Here is a 24,615-nt window from a genome sequence, read left to right as displayed (position 1 = left end):
GGGCTAAAGCAGCCCGCGATAACACGGGAGGTGCGTAACGCAGGCCAAACGAAGACTGAGGAGCGTCTAAAAGCATCCAGCAGCATCCCACCGCCTTGTGGTGCGATGCAAGAACGTAACCCCCGCGATGGGAAAGGGGTTGCTGTGCCCTCCAGAGTGGCGCTCCATTATCTTTATTTAGACTGCAAGAATCCGATGAGCTATGAAGATCATTTTCATAGATGTCCAGTTGGCACTGGTCAGAAAGTTACACTTCTTTTTCGCATGGCACATGGGAGAGTACTGTGCAGAGTGTGAATAGGTCACTTGCTGAACCCACAGCAGTGGTTCTGCTCGAGTTTGAGTGGATTATATTATCAGTTTCAAGACATGACACCGGTAGCACAACTGGAATGAAATAAACGACAATACGAATAAAATCCTCAGTAAATTAAAGCTCTGTACAACAGCGATAAACTGGTTGGTTCCACGGTATGAAGATAATGGGGTAATTCAAGAAAATCAAGACCAGCCTTGACGCATCTTACATTTATTTTTGAACGTTACACACTTTGCGGGAAACAATTGTACAAGTTGACATACCTGTTCAAAAAAAATTTAATCCTATTCCACGGAACACGTTTGTACATCGGCAAAACTCAGGAGCCAAACTCCGATATAAATTAGCACCATGCTTCATTTCAAGTTCCCAATCGCCGCAAGGCGTTTTGCCAGTTGGTTGTTCGCAACGGCACCACGAACTATAAAAAATATATATTGACACTCACAAAAAGCATTTCATTGAATTAAATATAAAACAGCCGACAATGCTCTGGAATCTCTCGCACAAAAACCTCATGTTAAAATGAACAACAACCACAAAACAAACCACACATTTCAGATTTAATAAGTTAGGTGATCCATTGGTATTTCGCGACACAGCCAAACAGCCTCCCTTCCAGTGGTAGTCTCCGTGATTCAAATAATCTCCGAGCAGTGCCACGCTTTTGGACATACATTTCAGAAACGTTAAATATATGGGTCATCATTAGTGTGTAATCATGAAGTGGCTTTCACTTAGGCAGAGTGCGTCAGCCATTTACGGCTGCAATTTGGATAGAAATCATGCCCGCCTTTTACTAAAGGAGAGATGCTAATAAAATAATACCCTCGGACGAACCTACTTTTTTATCCATACTGGAATGGTATTTTGGTGCACTCAGTTGCGTGCACAAAGTATCGCACCACTGACTTTCTCCATAAAGAAACCAAGTTTCCTAAAACTCCGCTGTACATCCTGGTGACGCTGCAAACATGCAGCGTCCTACCGCTTCCTTGAAATGGTTGGGGAAAAACACGTATAATTCAACTCTCACACTTTCAAAGCTGTTGCTTTTCCCTCCTGCCATACAATAAAAGCTTTAGTATTTCACCCACCGATGTATTGACGAAGATATTTAAATTGTGGCCACGAGGGGGAGTTCTTTTTGCGACACTTCTCATTAAAAACCCACTGGGCAGATTATGCAAACTCGACCCGTCGACGGTCGCTGGTTTAGTTTTAAACAGACGTGGACCGTGTTTTCCCTCCCTTTAAACCAGAAAGATGGGGAAGCAACCCGAACAACAAACTGAGCAATGTGAATTCTGGCTTCATCCAAATATTGTTATGACGATGCTGGGCATGTACTAGTGACCCCCCCCCCCGGCACCCTCCCACCGAGGCCAGCCCTGTAACGTCGCACACTCGCTCGCCCCATTTGTAGTGAAGCATACCCCACGAAGTAATTAATGCTGTCCTTCCACATCTGAAATACTTTACTTGTGCAAGAACGCAGATGGTTGCACATTAAGGCGCGGTCAGTTGCAACATTCTTTACGAATGTAAAAAAATACATACATATACACAATTGGCTTTTTACGTAACACCTCACGTCTTCACAGCAGGAGCTCAAGTGCACATTTGTGCGTCGACTACTTTGCAAATGCGGCTTGGCTGTGGAATTGCTGATGTTCTAAGGCACGTGGCTGATGATGGATACTAAACAGATGTGGTTACACCAGAGTTGTGGCAATGAAGTTTTGCTTTCGGTTAGTGTGGGTGGCAAGGTTCAGAAAGACAAGGCCACTTTGGTGCACGATCTGTTCACCTATTTTAATATCTTGCAGAGTTTATTACGGATATGGTTAAATCACTGCCGGATGAAGAACTCTACGCCGTGTAGGTCGTGGGGGTTGTGTGACCATACTTCACCATGCTAGTCAGTGTGGGTTGAAGTCAGTTGGCACGTCAGTAGCAGTTCAGATGTCACTTGCCACTGGCGTTAGCAGTGGCAAAAGGTCTCAGGTTCACCAGATTGCACCACCACTCCACACCCTTTTATAACATTACTCATGTTAGCCGTTTATAATATATCAGAAAAATATACACAATGTTAAGGCACATGTGTCCACCCTCGGAGTGGCATTAAGCAAACTGCAAACAATTCAACAAAGGAAAGGCAATAGCTGATTAAAGTCAATTAGGGTATCCCCTCGGTATTTACGAAATTGCTATCTGCGATTTTGGCTATCCACGAATCGCGTCTGGAACTCGACTGCATCGAGAGAAAAAGTGACGGGACGAGGTAAAGTGATAAGAGAGTATGGGAAGTGATGTGTGGCATCATCATAATTTAAGGTAAGTTCGTTTATAAAGTATTAATATTTACCTCCTTTATGTTTGTAATAACCAATTTTTATTGTTGTGTTATGATTAATTTCATGTTTTTAAAAGCTTATTTATGTATTTAAGGAAATTCATTAAAAATAGGTTTTCATCGGGCAATATCATCCGAGAAATTTGCTATTCGCGAGTGTCGACAGAACGTATCCTTCGTCGCAAATAACGAGGGAATCCTGTATCACCTCGGCAGACACAATGGGCCTGTTAGGTAGATCTATTTAAAAGCACACAAGCGCGCACGCACACACACACCGTCCCCTAGGTTCTCTCAATGTATGTAACATTGAGGCATTTCATTCAAGCGGGTGTCTCTACCCCAATACTGCAATGCATTTGGAAACTCCTGCAAAGGGTTCACATTTGTGCGGTTGAGTTCGAAGCCCCCGGGTTAGTGTTGGTCACTCCGTCCTCCACCACCCCTCCAATTTTATAAAACTTAAATATTAACTTTTTATTTGACCAAATAAGTCCCAGAGCTATGTAGCTCTTTTTCAGAAGTGACCTGGCCAAAAATGATAGCCCAACAAAGTGGCTTAGCACGTGAAAATGTATAGCAGTCAAATCCTAAAGCAGTGTTCTTCATTGCAAGGCCTGTGGGCCCCTGATGGCCTTTAGTGCGGCCCCTGACAATACACAAATGTGAAAACACCCGATTGTGCCGTCAAACCCCAATGGTTTAAAATGTGTGGCAGCCCTCGCACTGACGATGTCTTATGGACGAAAGTGGCCCCCTTCTGAAATCTAGTTAAGAACACTGCTCTCGACACGTGTTAATTCTAAAAGCGGAGGAAAAAACCAGAGGACCCGGAGACAAAGCCACGCGACCATGGGGAGAGAGAAACGTTCAAACTCCAAATATACAGTAGGCGTCAATGGTTGGGATCGAACCAACCTCCTGTATACCAGGCGAGGTAGTTAACATTAAGCCAACCGCAGGCCATGTCTCTTTGAGGAGATGGGATGATTACGAGCCGTCCTGTCGGGGCTGGTTGAGCGAGAGCAGCTGCTGCCACCTCTAATGTGGTGACCAGCCACTGCAGTTGAGCTCGTCGCACTAACACCACCACGCAAGTTGGGTTTGTTCTCCCTCCTCCTCCGTCCTCGAATTTACTTAAAACCACAAATGCCACCATTCCCGAAAGAAGTTCAACGTATATACGTACCCCAGTCCATTGTTAAAGCCATTGACCAAAAAAAAGCTGAATTCGCAGTAAAATCGCGGGGGGAGGTGGCGGCCAGTAACATCGGCATCAGTTCAGCGTTGAGCAAAGGCCACTTCCTCCGGCAACGCGATGAGCAACTCGGCACTTCTTCTCGAGCCGCTTGGACGTGCCCCACCACCCCCCACCCCCGCTGCCGACTCCCCCCACCTCCCACATCACACTTCTTGCACGCAAGCACGCAGGCTACCGTAGAAGCAGCTGAGTTGGTGAGCGCAGGCCGGCCATCTCTCGACTTCTCTTTGCTGGTCTCATCCGCGGCGTCTTGCCGGCAGCGGTTGTCATCCAGGACCGATTCCCGAAAAAATATCCACGAGGTAGAGAACCCAAGACATCCGTGACGACACCGGAGGGTCGCCGCCACTGCACGTGACTTGCCATTGTGGGCATTGTGTGGTGCTCTGGGTCCTACCGGCTGCTCTCCGCCCCCCCATCCCCCACCGCCCCCACCTTTACTTCTGCCCGCTGTGCGGTGGGGTCAGGGTGCCAGCAGGCACTGGTGACTCTTGACTCTGCCGCAAGAGCTCCGCCTGCAGGGTCTGGGCCCGGTCCTGGAGCACAGGACAGCGCCAGGGAGGGGGGGTTAAGGTTCGAACACGACACCGGGCAGAGGATGAGTGGTTGATGAGTGCGTGCATCTAAAGAGGGGTGCGGTAGTGTAGTGGTAGTGTCGTGGTTATTGCGCTACGAACCCGGCTACCCGAGTTCGATTCCTACTCACGGCCACCACCAGTTACCATTATCTGAACCGGTCCTGGGCCTCCACGAGGTGAAATCAGCCTTAAATGAGTACCTGGTGAGGTATGTTTAAATATCACCAATAGAGATACAAAGGGGGCCAGGTATGGTGCTGGCCACCTGACTCCTCATGTGCCGTGCCAGCCTTTATAGGTGCCCGCTCAGCACTTGTCCTAACAACCTGGTAGAAGCTATACAGGGAATATTTATCTGTGTACGGTCAGACTTTGCAAGTGGCAGAACAGCGATTAGTGTTCTGCACCAGGATCTGAGTTCGACTCCCAGCCACGGCTACTAACATCAGTCGCAAATGATATCAGAATTTTGGCTGGTGGGGAGATGATCTTGAAGCTGGTAAGGGGGATGGAGATGGTGCTGGTGAGGAGATGACCTGCTGCTAGCAAGTAGAGTTACGGATTTAAGGATAAATATTTGCATTTATAGGGCACTTCAATTTCTTAGCATCAGAAAGTATTTTCCATAATTGTATTTCTTTTTTTGTTGAGTTTGATGTCATTCCCCCACCCCTCCGATTAGCACTGTTGTCTACGTACGGTGTGCTAGAAGTTCAACATACATCACACATCATCTCAAACATTCCGTCGCTTTGCTGTACATCTGCTCCGGGAGAGAGCACAGTGGGGGGAGAAGGGGGGGGTAAGGGTGAGGGGTGGGGGGAACTCACCAGGTTTGCCAGTGCGCTGGTGTGCGTCTGGATGTTGTGCCAGTTATCGGAGGGGATGTGCGTGAAGCTGCGTGGCTGGGCCCGCCCGGCCTCGCGCACTGCCATGGCGAAGGGGACCATCCACCGCACGCACTCGCTCAGGTGCTCCCATCGTAGCCCTGCACAAACGATCAATCAACGTATTGGCGGCACAACGGTGAGCGGTAAAAAAGAAAAAGCACATTTTTCACAAATTGTATTTATTTACCCACGATTCCCAACTGCAGTCAGAAAATCTTGTGGAGTGGTACGGTAAGAAGACAAATGATGTTATAAGCGGTTCAACACGAAGCTCGAGTCTGTTGCTGTATAGCACCCAGCCTGATGACGATTGGCTCACTTGTGCCCAAGGCCGGACGGCTCTTCGATTTATTTCCTGGATAAGTTCTTGGCGGACTGTGGCATCAAAAGATTATGGTGTCACACGTTCAAATGCGAAAGCAGCTGCTGAATCTAAGGCAACTTTTGATGGAGAGTCTGCAGCTCACTCGAGGGCAACAGCGACATCCTCAGACTGTTTTATGAGGACCGGTGTGTGTTATGCTACACCGGTGTTCCACCAGCAAGTCCAAATACACAACGCAGTGCGGGGGTTGACGTAGCGTCTACACCACGGACTGCACGTCCTGATGCTCAATCAATCGATCTTGATTTTACATGCCAATATCACGCTTAATAAAGTGGGCATCAGTGCGCATTACAGCGGATTGGCAAAGGGGGTACAGGGCAACAGAAATGAGAAAAGAATCCGTCACAGCTAACAAAGTACAAATGTGTATGTATGTTGAAATTCTTTCGCACCTTATGTAGCCAACTGTGCTAATCGGAGGATTAAATTTGCAACCGCGCCCGAAATGAAGTGTAACCATGCTCACCAAATAGCAAAAAGCAGTAGATAGTAAGTAGAAATAAATAATAAGTGAAGGACAATAAATCGTAGCAGAAACAGCTGTTTTCATTTTGAAGCAAGAAAAGAGGCACTCAGTCCTGGGCAGAGGAAGACAGGAATGTTTTGAGCCTGGACTGGAAAGAGGGCCTGGGAATTTTAGGGTCTCTATGCGAGTCCATACAATACCACGGAGATTTACGTGGCATCTAAATGTGACAGCTTACAAATCTCCAGGTGCTTTACGTCAATGACAATGGGAGGGGGATGGATAATCAGTATTTATATTGCAGGAGGAATCCGATGAGCTATAAAGCTTTTTGTCACAGATGTCCTGTAAGGGTGGGCCAGAACGTTACAAAAACAAGCAATACAAAAACACAATAGGAGTGCAAAGCATAGGAAATGTAACTCCTTCTCGTGGAGGCAAACTGCCCAAATCACATAAAAAATATTTTACTAGGTAAAGCCCACTGAGCTATTAGCTTCTTCAGAAGCCACCTGGCCACAAATTATAGCTCAACACAGTGGCTTATCATGTGAAAATTTACAGCAGCTAAATAATCTAAACGCATGATTATAAATGGGGAGGAAAAACCAGAGGATCTGAAGAAAAAATCCACGCGACCACAGGGAAAATATGCAAACTCGGAATATATACAGGCATCAGGGTCAGGATCAAACCCCCGACCTGCATCCAAAGGCAAGGAAGAACACATCTCGCCACCGTGGCAAAGTTAAAATATGAAATGCCTTCTCAAAGAGTTTTTAGGCGAGACTTGAAGATTCCAACCAAACGGAACTCCGTGACAGCCCTCGGCATAGTTCAGGTGCCACTGAAGCCAAGGCCCGATCGTCCATGCACTTGGGCTTCGTTCTGGGGATGCAGAGAAGATCTAAGTCTGTCGATCTCAGTCTGCGGTTCTTGTTGGAACGTGGGGGGCACAGCAACTCCCGGATACACGAAGATGCGAGATCATTCAGGGCCTTTAATGTGAAGGAGGACCTTGAATTCAATACGGACTTTAACCGGCAGCTCGTGAAGTGGTGCAAGCAGAGGGGTGATATGTTCTGAAGGAGGAGTTCGGGTCAGGAACCTAGCAGCTGCATTTTTAACTGACTGAAGTCGACAAAGTACATTACCAGAAACTCAGATAGTAAGGCATACAGGTGACCCTCGACTTGCGACCCCCTGCTTTTACGACCTTTCTTATAGTAAATAAGGCCCCCACAGTAACAACCAGAACTCATATCTATGGCCAGCTAACGACTGCTACCGATGCAGAGTCGATCAGGCGCTGCTTTGCTCTTCTGCCGTATGGGTATGTACAGGATAGCCCGACCGTCTGCAGCTGCACCTACAGCGAACGCATTTCTTTTGCAATGCTCTTCACTTTTTTGTAATGTTTCTTCAAATTTTTTAATGTTTTCACCTTTTGCTACACACATGCAGAAAATTACTTAAGGATGTTCAAATATAATTGTTTGTTTTTACTTAATAAATGCTTTAAAAAGTTATGTTAAGTTACAATACATTTGTTAGGGTTATTTTCATTTATTTTCGTGTAAATTTTGGTATTTGTATGCACTGGGTTTCCAGGAACGGAACCCCAATTTAAAACATTGCGCCCATGGGAAATAAGGGTTCGACTTACAACGGCTCGACTTGTGACCGTTGTCCAGGAACCAATTAGGTCGTAGGTGCTGGGGTCGCCTGTATATAAGCAGTCAAATGCAGAAAAAAAAGGTCTTGAGGCAGGCATTGAACAGGGACAGGGAGTCGACAGCAAGGCTGGCTACGTGAAGGGAGTTCCTCACGACAAGGGGAAGCACCGTGACCCACACTTACCCGAGACTCTGTACACGAGCTCCAGGGAGGTGAAGTGGTAGAGGGCGGAGGCGGCGATGGTGCTGTACGTGAAATCCAGGCAACCCATGTCCAGCACGCACAGGTCCAGCAGCTGTAGTGGACGGACACACGCACGGAAGTGTAATAATGAGTACTTAAACTAACATTTTTTTATTTTACCAGGTGAGGCGCACTTAGCTACATAGCTCTTTATCAGAAGCAACCTGCTCACAAATGATAGCTTAACGAAGTGGCTTATGTGAACATTGTTTAGCAGTCAAATACTCTACACATGTTTATAAATGTGGAGGTAAAAATAAGAGGACCCGGTGAAAAGTCACACGTGACCATGGGGTGGGGAACACGCAAACGCCAAATATACAGGCGCAAGGTCAAGATCGAACCCACTGAACTCCTGTATACCAGGCGAGTTAGTTTCTTAGACCTTGCCAGCACCCCGGCGGTTACTGGTAGATATTGCACATCGGTAGAAGGGATGAAAGGCCACTGGTCGAGACGAACGATGGAGAAGAAAACATGCCCGATGATGTTGGAGAATGAGATGAAATCGGCTGGTGTGCAGGTACTAGCGGGATTGTTACACCGCAGGACCGTGAACTATGGCGACAGCTAGGAGAGGGGCCTTCATTGAGCAGAGGACAGACCATGCAGGACCACTGCAACTGGTCAGATGTATTTACAAATGGCGTCCGTGTACAGGGAAGAAACCCAAGAATTGTGCCCCAATGAACACTGCACCGTTGTTTTGTGGGGCAGCCCACAATTAAAATTTGCAAAGCCAAAACAACCTGAACATCAAGCTGGCAATAGCAATCTCTTAATTCTAGGAGCAGGAATTAATCCAAGTTAAGTAAAAACCCAAATTTGATGACTAGGCTGAGAGCCACCAGTTCACGACACCTAAGAACTTGATAATTGGTTCTTTACCCTTCTATCTGGCAACAAAACTGACACCTTTTACAAGGAGTCATGTTTGCATAGACCGCAATACCTGCAGTCTATGCAAACATGACTCCTTGTAAAAGGTGTCAGTTTTGTTGCCAGATAGAAGGGTAAAGAACCAATTATCATATTTTTACTGGCAAATGAGGTTCCCATAGTGTAGACCTAAGAACTTGCTTCAAGTCACAGGCGACCGCTGAACCCCAGATTCAAGCCCGGGCCTCTAAACAGCGCTCAGCGCTGTGACCTCAAGCACGCGTCACGGCGAGAGTGTTGCGCGCTCTCACCTGGGAGATCTGCAGGAAGGTGTCCTGGCTGTATTGCGGGAGCAACATTTGGGAAGTATTCTTGAGGCAGGCGATCTGCAGGTACAGGCCGAGCCAGGAGATGATGCTCACGGGGCACAGGGCCCACTTGAGCGACTGTGAGGGGGACACGCACGCGCCGCAGCCAGGTAATCACACGTCTGTCTACGTGCTCGATATATACACGCGGTGTTCATACTATAAAGCATTTGCGATATAGCGTGGTTCTTCCATTCAGGAATACTTCGCACGTGTCTGTTATAACACGAAAGGCATACCCCCTTTTATAAAACGGAACACGCTCCGTCATAACGCGGAACGCGCATCGTTATAATGCGGAACGTGCACCGTCATCACGAGGCTTCTGAGCGGTCGACGTCAAACTACTTTCTTGTGCTGCGTGGCTGAGCGGTACAGTGATAGAGTACACGGAATGATATAATAACACGGCAGCATACCCGCAGTTATTTTCCCTGCCATCTCACTGCGTGTGCGTAGTACATCATATCTCGCCAAACTTTATTATTACATTATTTTGGGGGAAATTGTTTTCGCTTTACGCCTCTTTCGCTTAACGTGGAATTCTTCAGGAATGCATCTACCACTTACTACCAAAATGTAATCCCGAGTGTGCTATTGATGTCATGTCACAAGTTGAATAATCTATGCGTAACTCTCGCAAAGCATTGCAACAACCCTCCGCAATTCCTTCAAGTGACCTCTAGTGTCTGCAAGTACTTTGAGACTCGCTCTGCTACCGAGAGTGAAATTCATCGCATGACAGATTAATATATATTTTAATAATCTCAGAAAATGAGAGCTACTTTGCTGTGAAGTCAACAGTGGTTGTCCTGGAGAGTTTAGTGTGGTGTCCTTCCTCGTACCTCCGATTAGCACGGTTGGCTACGTATGGTATGAACAAAATTCAACACACAGGGCTATAAATGGGAAATTACCCTTCCCCAATGCAAAATTTTAAAGGAAAATCACTTTGACTTTTAAAATTCTATTTTAGCACTTTAACCACCCTGGGCGCAATTGCGAGCACATAGCATCATCACAGACGCTCATGAGGGACTGAGGTCATGTAAGCCAGAATGTGGAGCATGGTCTCAGTACCTGCAGCATGTTGAGTTCCATGACGACGATGTCCTCCTCAGTACAAGCTCCGTCCGTCACGTAGGCGAATTCCGTCAGCTTGGGTGGGTAGATCTCCTGCAGTCACGTATGTATGTACATATGTATGTTGAACTTCGTGAGCACCGTACATAGCCGTCGCTAACAAAGACAGCGATCCGCCCCCACCCCCACGTAGCCTGTACAAGACCGCTGGAGCAAGTGCTGTTCGCCATCATCATGGTTATCAAATACTGGGTGGTCCAGATGTCTGACCCCCCAATTAATTTACCCAAATTAGTTTTTTTCCTTTTCATATCTGTTTTAAATAAACCCGCCTTAAAAAATATTAAGTTTTAGAGAATTAAATGCGGGTCCCAAGACATCTGGACCACCCTGTATATTATGTGGGCGATCTGAAGAATCATATCTCGTCAGAGCCGACACCAAAGCACAAATTCGGACGAGGTTGGAATACTCTTGCCATGCACCCAGCTCCTACTTCACTGTATTTTATAGAATTCAACGTAACGCAGTCTGGATGACTACCGACTGATTCACGCCAAGTCACTCGCTCACCAGCAGCCAGTCTCCCACCTTATCACTCTTCTATTGCTACTGCTACCATGGCTATTGTTCCTGTAAACTTCACTTGTTGACCCCCCCCCCCATACTGAGGACTAAGAGTTAACCGTGTACAGTGTTCACCCACCATAATGCAGGTCACCACAACTTACTTGTTCAGCCACCATAATGAAGGTCACAACAACACCACACTAAATGATTCCTCCACCCATGTTGAACACGGTCTACCAGCAACAGTTTAATCTCATCCATGCTGTGTTGAACCATCACACTGCAGCTCACAACCCACTCACTGACCACACTGCAGCTCACAACACCACGTTCCATTACTTCCACAGCACTACTAGACTTTGGAATTCCCTCTTAATTATTGCAACTTTGATTATCATATTTGTCGCTGGAAGTTCAGACATTTTGTTTTGGCCTTTAGGGCCTGTGCTCGGCAAATGGTGTTAAAAACAATCAAAACTATTTGGATAAAAAATACGCACCTCCGTCTTGGCTGCGATGAAGAGTGCGGTGATGCCGATGAGCTGCAACTGAGACTTGCAGACATCCGTCTGGGTCGCAAGGAACCTGTCGAAGTAATCCAGCGCCAGGTACAAGGTCTCCCGGTGCAGGCGGTACACCTCGCACACCTGGGGGGGAGGGGTGGAGGAACGCAGGGCAATGAGCGGTTCGCGCAGTGTTCTTGACTAAATTTCAGAGGGGGGCCGCTTTCGCTGATAGGACATCATCAGTGTGAGGGCCGCCACACGTTTGAAACCATTGGGGTTGACAGCAGCATGATGGGGGGCGTCTGGGGCCACACTAAAGGCCACCATGGGCTGCGCTCGGGGCCCTTGCAAAGAAGAACCCTGGTCTAGGGTCAACCCGAGTTCACTCCCAAGATCTCACGGGGATGGGGCACATCACGGATTATTCAGTCGCAGGTTCCATCCTATGTACGAGGTTCACCTTTTCCCCGTCAGCCCTACACGACCCGTGGCCACGTGGTGGCGACAATGGCGACTTCTGAAGCAGATCAGTGCTGGATACAGCAGTCACATTTGCAAATGTGATTTGTAACTTAACCTGTGTAATATCAATAGTTCAATATTAAAAAATGTGACATTTTATCGAGAAACTGTGTGTTGTCTTGGTGTGGCCTGGGACTGTTTTGTTGTTGTTTTTGCTGTCTTTCCCAATCTTTATAAATCGTGACATATATAATGAGTGGATTTATTATTTATTTCTATTCAGTGACTAGCTTACCGTGTTCTCTATCTTGTACTCCTATTGTGTTTTTGTATCGTTTGCCATTGTAACTTGCTGACCAGCCCAATCCTGGACATCTTTGAAAAAAGAGCTTCAGAGTTCATCGGATTCCGCCCCCCGGACCAAAATACAGATTTCGATTCCGATGATTCCGCTCACCTCCATGAGCCAGTCGAGCAGCACGGCGCGCATCCTGGCCGTCAGGGCCGGGTGGCGGTCGAGGAAGTGGCGGTCCCGCTCGTGCGACTGCTCCTTCTGCAGCAGGTTCGACCACACCTCCTCGGGGCAGGCCCAGCTGCAATGCAACGGCGCCACCGTAGCAGCCAACGGTTAGTGCAAGCGAGTACTGGGGTGTCGCGGTGGCGAGATGTTAACTACCTCGCCTCGTACACAGATGCTTCGTGGGTTTGATCCTGACGCTTGCATATTTGGAGTTTGCATGTTCTCCCTATCCGTGGTCGCGTGGATTTTTCTCCAGGTACTCCGGTTTTTCCCTCCAAATTTAGAAACAACATTCGTTTAGAATATATGGCTGCTGAACATTTCCACATAAGCCAATTCGTTGAGCTATCACTTATGGCTAGGTCACTTCGGAAAAGAACTTAATATTAAAACTAAAACTATTTGTATTTTACCAGGTATGGTATAGCTATTTTTCAGGAGAATGTATGTATGTTGGACTCATTTCATGACATACATAGCCAACCGTGCTCATGAGAAGCGACCTAGCCACAACTGATAGCTCAACGAAGTGGCTTATCATGTGGACATTTTTAGCAGGGAAATACTCTAAACACATGTTTTGTCAAGAATCATAAACCATCACGAGAACTGCGGTCATCTACACAGCTGCTTTTGGATAGCCATCGAACAAAGACGGTCACTGCATCGCGCGCTTTCAGATGCGCTTCTGCAGCCATCTGGAACGCTTTTCCTTCCGATGTTAGGAAGCCACTGAAGCTATGAACTATTAAATAATCTATATTGAAACACATTTCTTTCGAACTGCTTTTCGTGTTTTTTGTCCTTCTTCTGTGCCTCAGATTAGCACTGTTGGCTATGTACGGTGCAAAAGAAGTTAAACATACATGTTTCTAAATGCGGAAGGAAAAACCGGAGGACCCGGAGAAAATTTCACGTGACCACGGGGAGAACATGCAAACACCAAATATACAGCATGAATCAGGGTCAGGATCGAACCCACAAGCTCCTGTATACCAGTCGAGGTAGTCAACATCTCGCCCATTTCTGCTTTTTTTGGGATCAATAAAAATAAATCAGAGACATCCATTATATATATACATATATTCGCCAATGTTTTCAGTACCCGAGCACTGGTAGTGGCGAGGGTCGGTCCGGGAGCAGGCCAACGCTGGTGCAGCGGCTCTTGGAGAAATGCGGAAGGTCACGTGGCTCCTTGTCTGGCGTCACCAACGATTCGACGTCGCGTAGCTCCAACACCTGCTCGTCCAACCGGCCAAGCTACGCGGCAAAACATGCGGCACAACCAAACGACATCAGTGCCCGTGCTCTGCTGCCGATGCCACCCTTAAGCGAAAATGGGTTCTTGCGGATAACCTCACACGGTATTGTTCCCTCCTCGCGAGGATAAGTTAAAAATCAGAAGTAAATATTCGCACCGTTTTCCCAGTAACTCAACAACCGCTGCACTTGAGCCCGTGGGTGAGCGAGCGAACGAGGCCCGTTACATCTCCTCGTCACAAACTACAAGCCATGACAAGACGCCTCGTGATGTCAGGAGCAAAATAATCTAAATAACTTTAATGCATGTTTCTAAATGTGGAGGAAACAACCGAAGGATCTGGAGAAAAAAATCCACGCGACCACAGGGAGAACATGCAAACTCTAAATATACAGGCATCGGGGTCAGGATCGAACCCCCGTTCACCTGCATCCGAGGTGAGGAAGATAACATGACCACCGCGTCGGTTGCACACCTTAATCTCATGCAGATGCTTCCGATTGGTGCGTTGGTGGGGTGAGCGCACGTACACAGGAGACACATCTTCATATTCCTGAACAGGAGACAAGGAACACATGAAACAAAGACCCAGTGAGAAAGAGGACATTATGTACGTATGTTGAACTTCTTTCGTACCGTACGTAGCCAACCGCACTAATCGAAGGTTCGGAGGAAAGACAACAAATTAAACACAAAAAACCGTGAGAAAGAAATTAGTTTTCTAAGAAATGTTTTTTTACATATACTAGGCAAAGCTGCAGCCCTGCACTTGCATTCTAATGCCGCTGCTAGGTGGTTTGCCTCCACGAGAAGAGTTACCTTTCCTATACTTTGCACTCCTATCAGGTTTTTTGAATTGTTTGTTGTTGTAACGTTCTGACCCACCCTTACAGGACATCTGTGACAAAGAGCTTCATAGCTCATCAGATTTTTCCATTCCAAAATATTCTGATTGTATTCTGGAGTACAGCAAACTCTTGCTCATCGTGGCGGTTACGTTCACGAAAATAGCCGCAATTGGCAAATCCGCAAACTCAAGTTAGATGGGAAAACGAGGGTTTGGTTCATGGTTCGTAATACAACACATTCTTCTTTTGTTTTAAGTTACCCTACATCAACCAAACGTTAAAACAGGAAGTATTTTGAATGTAAAATATGGTTCATATTTTCTCGTGTTAAATATAACTTGTGCGGTAAATGTATAAAATGAAAAAAAATATATATCTATATACTGTACAATACTGTACACATATCCGTGTACAGTACTGTACATTGCAGGAACAAAAATGGTGTGGCTGCACCTCACTGGGGACTGGGAACACCGCGTGACCTGGGACCCACGATGGGTCGCATGGGAGACGAGATGGAGACAAAATGGCGCATGTGTTCTTCCGTAGTGGCAGCATCATCGCGAGCAGTATAGTTGCGATGCGTGCAGGAATCTCGCGGTAAATGGGCTAGCCACTCAGGGCACGTTTTGCGAACTGTACCTAAATAATTTGGTGCAAAACTGTGATGGCTAAACCCACAAGAGGGAATTTATGTATGTCGACCTTCTTTCGCACCGTACGTACCCAACCGTACTAATCGGAGGTGCAGGGGAAGGACAAACTAAATACAAAAAGCAGATCGAAATAAATTAGTTTTCAATCTAGATTTAAAAGTGCATACATAGCTGCAGTAGCTTCCTAATATCAGAAGGAAGAGCATTCCAGGAGGCCACATCACCACTATCAACGTCAACTTCCCCCACTTCCTCATCATGCAGGTACCTCAAAATCACCACCATGAACATCACCACCACCAAGTGTGAGGGAAGAACAACACACTACATAAAGAGCTTGCCAATCAATGGTCTTCTTATTCTGCCACAATTTTCCTAATTTCTGTATCCAAACCTTTATATTACTGAGGACAAGCGCCATGTCGCAAAGCGTTCCATGCATACGCGAGACAGTCGTGGTGCCTGTTGCCTGCACGCACGCTGCACCATAACCCAAGGTGGTACCGTAGTAACGCAGCACAGGGACTTTAAACGATGGAAGGAGAAGCTGCCTAGTCACTCGGGGGTGGGGGGAGGAGGAAAGGGTTTTCTGTATTTGGTCTACTCTTCCAGGTAGGGCCAGACATCTTTGGAGAGTGTTCGGAGGAGATACTTCAACCCACCACACTCCAATCTATCAATCGACTCTGGTATACCCATTTATACTGGCAGTTAAGACAGAATCGGGGAATTTAAGAATTGTTGTCCATCATTTCAACTGGCACGCTGAGAAATGTGTTTACCTTGCCTATAAATTGCACTCCTAAAGTTCTGACCTACTCCTGCTGGACATCTGTGAAAAAGAGCTTCAGAACTCTTCGGATTCCTCCAGTATAGATATTCTGATTCAGCCAGTGTGTTAACTATTACATTGGCACAGTATCCAGTTACCAGGGCACGATGAATATTCACACGGTGGGCACGAGTGACATGACCGTGAAAACGAGGTCTCTCTACCAGTATGTGGTGGGTATAACGGAGACTCAGTCGAGCTCTGGAGGCAACACGTTTATTAACATTAACACAGAAGGGGTGACGGCCCCTTCACCCGGGTTAGCTACGGTCCTGGCAGTACGTCACATGGCGAGCCTTGGCCAGATAAGCCCCGCACACGGCGACATGCGATGATGTCGCTACAAGTACACCAGCTTGGAAGAAACCTCTTGCAAGACATTCACTGGCTTCCACTTACCTGGCACTTTCTCTTCCTCGTCCGCAGTACAAATGAGCCATTCTCATCGTTTCTCTCCCTCTTGGTCACCAGCCGACTGCTGCTTGGACAAAATGAAACAAACGACAATCACAGCAAAGTGTGAAAAGTTACAAGAAATCAAGCGATAATATAAAACATTAAAAGTAAAAAAAAATTATTTAACCAAGTATAGCCCACTGAGGCTTATCGTGTGGAAATGTATAGCGGCCAAACACTCTAAAACATATATTGAAGCCAAACATATGTTGATTCTAAATGTGGAGGGGAAAACCAGAGGACCCGGAGAAAAGTCCACGCGACCACAGGGAAATACTATGAAAACTCGAAATATACAGCGAGCTAGTTAACATCTCGTCACATCGGCGCTCTAGAAATGGAATGCGTCAACAGAGCATCTCCCAAGGATATGGAGCAACGAAATCGGTTAATGTGCAGGTGGTTGGTGGATCGTTACATCGCCGGATTGGAGGGGTTGGTGGCCGTTTTGGGGAACCTTTATCTAACAGTGGATAGAACATGGGTGATGATGGTATTCTCAACATCGGATGGTGCAAGATGAAATGGGGAAGTCAATCGTGGTCCAGCCAACTTCATTGCGGTACCAAAATAACTTTACTCCCATCTCTGACCACCGCCATCATTTAGTCCAAACAAGCAGTGGGTCTAAAACATTAAAATGGTTTAAATAAAACAAACAAATATTTAACATTTGGAAAAACCGAGATTAAATAAAATTAGAGTTCAAATGTTGTACAGCCGAACTTTATAAACATTGTTAGTCCATCTCATCACCACGACCACCCCTCCATCCACCATATTAACTCTGAACAGCAGCCTGTTATAAACAGTGAGAAATAAAATACATTATTTAAGAGTTTTAATAAGCGAGGCTAAATGTACCTAAAATCAAATATGGTCCCGCCAATTTCAAATGAAACAATTACTCGACTTTCGTGACAGCAGGAATTCATATTCTGTGGGTCTTGCGGTAAAGTCACGTAGGTAGGTTCAAATAAAATAACCGAAAGACCCAAAGAATATGAAACAATTACTCAATCTCACACAATCCACGCCACCACGTCTTACTCCACAATTCACTACAAACGTTTAAACAGCAGAAATGTGTAAAAAAAAATTGCCAAATAAAAACGATTGCTTGCAAAAGTTGAAAGGCGCGAGTTTAAAATAAATCAGCAAAAAAACGTGGTCCCGCCAATGTTATGGAATTAGTCCATCCCACACAACCACTTCCCCTATCCTCACCACTCATCGGCCATTCCCTCAACAGGAGGCAACCAATAACGTAAAAAAATCGAAAGATTAACAAATTACTGTAAATATGAAGCAAAATACGCGATCCCGCCGAATTTCATGGGGTCCATCTCACCCATCACAACCAAAACAAAGATCCCCCCGTACAGCCTGCAAATGACTGTTGAGGAAAGTGTTGTTAGCGAGCAGCACCTATTAAGGCCGGCATGGCACACGAGTGGCTGGGTGACCAGCACCACGCCCGACCGCCTTTGTCTCCCCAGGTACTCATTTGAGGCCCAGGACCGGTTCAGTTAATCGTCACTGTTGTTGGCCGTGAGCGGGAATCGAACTCGGGAAGCCGGGTTGGTGGTAGCGCAGCGCGCTTAACCGATGCTCTAGCGCTCCCCACACCCATCACAACCACCACCACCATCATCATCACAACCACCACCACAACCACCATCATCATCACAACCACCACCACCATCATCACAACCACCACCATCATCATCACAACCACCACCACCATCATCACAACCACCACCATCATTATCATCACCACAACCACCACCATCACCACCGTCCATCTCACCTCCTCCTGAGCATCTTCTTCGCGGCAGAATCCAGCTCAAGCAGCTTTTGTCGCGGCGAAGTTGAATTGGGCTTTTGGAATTGTTTAAACCTGAGACACAACGCACATCAACAACAAAAGAAGAGCAAACTAAGGGGCTGAATTTAACTTCGCCAAATTCCAGAGAAACCTTTCGGCCAGCGCCGAGTTGGCGACTCCCGCTCAAACTGCGGGCGCGGAAAATAAAACCGCGCGCAATCCGCTCTCGAACCCCCCTCGCCCCTTAGCGACACTCACACACACACACGCGGAAAGGAACTTCACAGATCTACGATCCCCATCCCCTCTCGGTGAGTGCTCGTGTAAATTAACAGAGGCAAGAGATTCATCGTGATGAGGATACTCCTCCTCGCAAGTCATTGAAACGAATGGCGGGACGGGGCTCACACGCACGGCGCATTTCCCTCACACGGCTATAACAACCACGTCGCATACATCACACATTAATCAGCTCTTAACTAATTACGACGATCCATGCTCACCAATTAAGCACAGGAATGGCTGATTTAACCGCGAATTAGTCACGAGCCGAGATGTCTATTGTGCTTACCGCAGCTACTGCGCTCTACTCTAAATGACCAAGCGCACACATCGGCGATGTACGACCCTCACGTTTCTTGAAGAAAATCAACCTCACCCCAAATCGTTAATAAAGTAGCTCCCACTGATTAACCCAATCAAGTCACCACAAAGACAAACATCCCGCACGCAACACACGAGCGAGCGACTCGCCAGCGATGACTACCTCTCTGAGGCGGGCTCCTTGCCCGGGAAACTAACAAAAAGCCGAGCTCGGGGGGAAGGCGACGAAGCCGTTCACGTTCAGCCTGGCGGGTTAATCGTCGGCTTCGATCGCTGCTGCTGCTTGCGAGGCGTTGTCGAGGCGTTGTAGTGAAGGAACAGGAGGAGGAGGAGGTGGAGGTGGTGGTGCCGCTGCGCTCGACTCCCTCCTTCTGTTTCCCGCCAGCAGCGCGCGCGCGTTCGAACGCCGCGCAGCGGTGACGTCACGTCCGCGCGGGGCCTCATTAACATACATTAACAAACATTAACATACATTAACACACATTAACAAACATTAACAAACATTAACATACATTAACAAACATTAACATACATTAACACACATTAACAAACATTAACACACATTAACAAACATTAACAAACATTAACAAACATTAACATACATTAACACACATTAACAAACATTAACAAACATTAACATACATTAACAAACATTAACAAACATTAACACACATTAACACACATTAACAAACATTAACAAACATTAACATACATTAACAAACATTAACACACATTAACACACATTAACAAACATTAACACACATTAACACACGTTAACATAAACCACATTTGCGCGCGACTCGTTTGCTTGACAATATAGGAATATTTAAATAATAAAGGTGTTTTTTTTGTAAACCTCCCCCCCCTTAATTGTGGATAATATAAACAAACCTTTATTACGGATAATATTGGTGGCGAAAGCCGACGTGATAAGAATTTGCATTAATACTGGAGGAATCCGATGACCTAAAAAGCTCTTTTTCACAGCTGCCCAGTAGGGGCGGGTCAGAACATCGCAACAACAAACAGAACAAACACACGAAAGGAGTGCAAAGTATAGGAAAGGAAAGGTTTAACACGTGGGCTTTCGCGACCAAGATGTACTACCGAAGCTACCAACAGAAAGTGTGTACAGGATTAACTGCACGCGTGGTGAATGTTACGTTGGGCAAACAGGACGAATGATCAGCACGAAACTAAAAGAACATCAGAGAAATATTAAATTCTCCCAAATGCAACTGCCAGCAGTAGCAGAACACGCGTGCCAACAAGGACACTCAATTGGTTTTGATAATGTTGAAGTTCTGTGCAAAACCAGCTACTACTGGCCAATACTAATTAGAGAATCTATCGAAATTTAAAGAAATAAAAAATTAACCCGTAAAAACAAAGTTGTTCACTATAAATCCTTTATATGCGTGGCGGCTAGAGTCCTCTCGTCCTCTGGCTTGAGATGGCTGCCACCTATGGGTCAGATGATTGCATTGCACCATTAAGCAATTCGTAATTAAATATAATATTTTTGTCCTAAAAAGTGTAAAATTTTGGAAAAAAAATTTCACGAACATTAATTGTCACGCACAACGAGTCTGTGTGCAAAATGTCAGCTCGATTGGATCACGGGAAGTGGGTTAAAAAACGACCGAAAGATTTGCACGGTCCTAAGCAAGCAAGCAAGCACGCAAGAAAGCAAGCGAACTTAATATAAAGGATTTAATAAAGGATTTAAAAATAACCGCTCGGATAGCTACCGCCTTAGTGCTGCGTTGCAGCGAATCATCTAATAATACATTATTTAAATGCATGCCTACAAAGGGCAGCGTACTTCAATAGGCATTACTGTTGGTAGGGATATTTTAATAAACACAATAGACAGGGAGGACAAGTTTAAAGGGCTCGCATAATGCGCATGCATTGTGCAAGAGCGCAGAAGCGTGGTCACCACATCTACGCCTCTATATTAGGAACGAGACAGGAAGACTTCTCCACAAATCTGGCTGTCGCCTGGTGAAGCTAGTTGTAATATCTGGCGAAACGTCGTACTCAGATTGTAAATGTTGTGGCTTGGCTCTCCAACACACCGGTGCACTGTACGAGAATACTACACTATACACTACACTATACACTACACTATACACTACACTACACACTACACTACACACTACACTATACACTACACTATACACTACACTACACACTACACTACACTATACACTACACTATACACTACACTATACACCAGTGCTGCACTAGTGACAAATTGGCACGTTCTGTTTACGTGACAACCCGTACTAGTTGGCTGTGTCGGGTGGTGGCGGATTTTAACGAAACATTTATATATTTAATCAGGTAAGGCCCATTGATCTGTGTAGCTATTTTTTTAGAAGCGACCTGGCGATCACAAATGACAGCTCAGCGAAGTGGACAACACCGGAGGACCCGGAGAAAACCCCACGCGTCCAGGGGGAGAGAGAAACATTCAAACTCCAAACATACAGCGGACATCGTCAGGGTCGGGATCGAACCCAGGACCCACATACAGCGGGCGAGGTAGTTAACGTCTCGCCACCAACATGGGCGGGTTAGAAAGTTGCAACAGCAAACAAGACAAAGACTGGGTTCCACTTGCCTCAAGAAAATGGTAAGCAAGCTACTAAATATCAACAATGAATACATGTATTATATAAGTACGACTTATCAAGGTTGGGCAAGGCAGCAAGAACAACAAAACAGTCCCAGACCACACCAATATAACACGGAGGAGTGGATTCTTACTCCGGGGTCCTCTGATATTTCCCTCCGCATTTAGAATCAACATTATTTTAAGAGTATTTGGCTGCTATACAACATTTTCACATGATGATAAGCCACTTCGTTTAAATTTCCATTTAAAGCTTTTGTGACTACAGGGATTCATATTCTTGGTTATTTCGGTAAAGTCACGTAGAAGGGAAATAATAAAATAATAAAAATTCAACATTATAAAATTCTCACGACGTTTCGGCCCCAACGCAAGCAGCCGTCCTCAGGTGAAGAACAGAACTGTCGGAAAGACAGCGTCCTTAGGACCCTAGCAACGGCATCTCTCTGTTCTTCACCTGAGGACGGCTGCTTGCGTTGGGGCCGAAACGTCGTGAGAATTTTATAATGTAAATTTTATTTTATTATTTCCCTTCTCCGTGACTTTACCGAAAGAACTAAGAATACGACTTCGTTGAGCTATCATTTGTGGCCAGGTGGCTTCTGAATAAGTGATATAGCTCAGTGAGCCTCACCTGGTAATATAAAAAAAAGGTTTAGTTTTATTTTATAGATGATTTGTGATTTGCTTATATATTCTATTCTTTGCACTCCCGTCGTGTTGTTGTATTATTTGTTGTTGTGACGTTCTGACCACTACTGGACATCTGAGAAAAATAACTTCATAGCTCATCGGGTTCCTGCAGTATAAATAAGTATTCTGATTCTGAAGGAGAAACATCAAACCAATAACGCTTAGGCTGCACTATTTATTCACCCAAATACAACAACATCAATGACACAATCAACCCCATTACACTCCAAGAGCAGAAGTCAGCACCTAACGCAAGATAGGTTCGTGCTGTTGCTCGGAACGCTGTTACTAGGGATGCCGTTGCTAGGGTCGCCGTTGCTAGGGATGCCGTTGCTAGGGTCGCCGTTGCTAGGGATGCCGTTGCTAGGGTCGCCGTTGCTAAGGACGCCTGTTATGGAAGCATGTTGCTAGGGTCGCCGTTGCTGGGGACGCCATTGCTAGACACACCGTTGCGAGCGACGCCGTTGAAGGGATGCCGTTGCTATGGACGCCGTTGCTACACACCTCTGTTGCTAGGGATGCCTTTGCTTGGGAGGCCATTGACATGGCCAGTCACTGCATGTGTGCGTGGTACGGACGCCGTTGTTAAGGACGCCTGATGCTACGGACGCCTGTTGTTAGGGACGCCGCTGCGAGGACCGCCGTTGCTAGGGACGTGGTTGCTAGCGATGCTGTTGCTAGGGATGCCCTTGTTGCTAGGGCCAGTCATTGATACGCCTCCTTTCTTCCGGACGCCGTTTCTAGGGACGCCTGTCTGATAGGAGGCCGCCGAGAGGGACCGCCGTTGCTATGGACGCGTTGAATTTATATTCCCTCTGTCATTTTCCGATTCCGACAGCTGGCAGGATGGTGGTCGATGGCAATGCTCACCTCCTCGTCTTCACAGGGGAATCACTCGGCTGGCCGGGTAGTTGGAGGGCAGGCGAGGAGCAACTGGGCCCGAGTGGCGGACCACGAGCAGGGGCACACCGTGGAGGTGGCCCGGGCGGCCACCGTGCCGCAGCTGCGTGCTCATGACGTCACGACGAAGCCGACACTTCCTCTCGACTCCTTATTTGGACATAGGGCATGACGTCATTACCTAGCTCCCCCAACTTGAACTCTGCTCCTTATATGGACATTGTGTATGACGTCACTAAGCAGCCACCCTTTCACTCCGTGCGTCACATGGGGCGTGACGTCACTACGCAGCCCACCCTTCCATTCTGCTCCAGATGACATTGGGCATGACGTCACTATGTAGCTGCCCTCACCCCCACCCTCCTTTCGGCAAACTTCGCTGTGTCGATCAATGAGGAAGGGCCAGAGTTATGATCGATATCGCCTCTTCTACTTAATGCTGAAATCGTTTCTCCAAGTTGATACGGCTCAGTGTTATCAGAATCAGAATATGTATTATACTGGAGGAATCTGATGGGCTATAAAGCTATTTTTCACACATGTCCAATAGGAGCGGGTCAGAACGTTACAACAACAAACAAAGAAACCCACAGTAGGAGTACAAAGTATAGGAAAGGTAAACAAATCATGGGACCTAAACAAATCACTTAAAATAAACCGATGAAAACTCAACAAAGTTGTATCTTTCCAGGTAAAACCCACTGAGCTATTCATTCATTTTTCAGGAGCGACCTGGCCACAAATGATAGCTCAGCGAAGTGCATTATCATGTGGAAATTTATAGTAGCAAAATTATATCTAAATTACCTCAATGCATGTTTCTAAATGTGGAGGGAAAAACTAGAGGACCCGGAAACAAATTCGACGCCACCACAGCGAGAGAGACGCCGCAAACTGCAGAGGGGCACCAAGCTCGTAAATACCCCACGTGCGAATTTGTACCATCCTACAAAAACTGCCCATAGCAGCTGCACTTGCAGGACCCCGAATAAAGAGGTCAATAGACATGTTTTTACATTTCTAAGTTGCATTACATCCGTAGATGAGCCTACGAAGTCCACACGACGCGAGAACCGAGGAAACTTTGTAAAACAATTAAAAAACGATTTGCCAAATAAATATATCTAGGGGCCGGCCGTCCATAAATGACGTCACGCACCTGGTGGGGGGGGTCAGACATTTGTGACGATGTGTGACGAAGGGGGGGGGGGTGAGAAATATGACGTCACATCAAAATGCGCAACTTTAAATAAATATAGACAACACGTTCTACTTAATTAAATAGACTTTTTAATAAATGTTTTATTCTACAACATCAGAGTGCAGCG

At 46.3% G+C, this 24,615-nt stretch overlaps 1 protein-coding gene across 3 annotated transcripts; it reads right to left on the bottom strand.

Moving 5' to 3' along the window:
• Positions 1–513: 513 nt before the first annotated feature.
• Positions 514–23,446, bottom strand: LOC133358072 (G1/S-specific cyclin-E1-like). Of its 3 annotated transcripts, none has more exons than XM_061576363.1 (13): positions 23,258–23,446; positions 19,217–19,492; positions 18,433–18,522; positions 16,566–16,644; positions 14,306–14,383; positions 13,675–13,829; positions 12,507–12,642; positions 11,582–11,728; positions 10,509–10,604; positions 9,372–9,506; positions 8,122–8,233; positions 5,348–5,505; positions 514–4,475 (listed from the first exon to the last, which is right to left on the bottom strand). In XM_061576363.1, the coding sequence occupies exons 3-13, from the start codon at positions 18,444–18,446 to the stop codon at positions 4,377–4,379; spliced, it is 1,209 nt and encodes a 402-aa protein (XP_061432347.1). In that variant the 5' UTR covers positions 18,447–18,522; positions 19,217–19,492; positions 23,258–23,446; the 3' UTR covers positions 514–4,376. The 3 variants fall into 3 exon arrangements, with proteins under 3 accessions (XP_061432347.1, XP_061432348.1, XP_061432349.1); XM_061576364.1 differs by lacking the exon at positions 23,258–23,446 and adding an exon at positions 22,892–23,127; XM_061576365.1 differs by lacking the exon at positions 19,217–19,492.
• Between the last annotated feature and the right edge of the window lie 1,169 nt (positions 23,447–24,615).

The sequence above is a fragment of the Lethenteron reissneri genome, chromosome 60, assembly GCF_015708825.2.
Source record: "Lethenteron reissneri isolate LAM-NWPU_2019-01 chromosome 60, ASM1570882v1, whole genome shotgun sequence".
Lineage (NCBI taxonomy): Eukaryota > Metazoa > Chordata > Hyperoartia > Petromyzontiformes > Petromyzontidae > Lethenteron > Lethenteron reissneri.
The sequence above is the reverse complement of the archived record's forward strand: the minus strand, read 5'-3'. Positions and strand labels throughout refer to the sequence as shown.

Bases quoted from the DNA above. Each gene is read 5' to 3' on its own strand.
- LOC133358072 (XM_061576363.1), bottom strand. The intron at 10,605-11,581 runs GTGCGTATTTTT...ACGTGACTGCAG, and splicing joins TCATCGCAGCCAAGACGGAG to GAGATCTACCCACCCAAGCT. The intron at 8,234-9,371 runs GTGAGAGCGCGC...CGTCCACTACAG, and splicing joins CCTTCCTGCAGATCTCCCAG to CTGCTGGACCTGTGCGTGCT.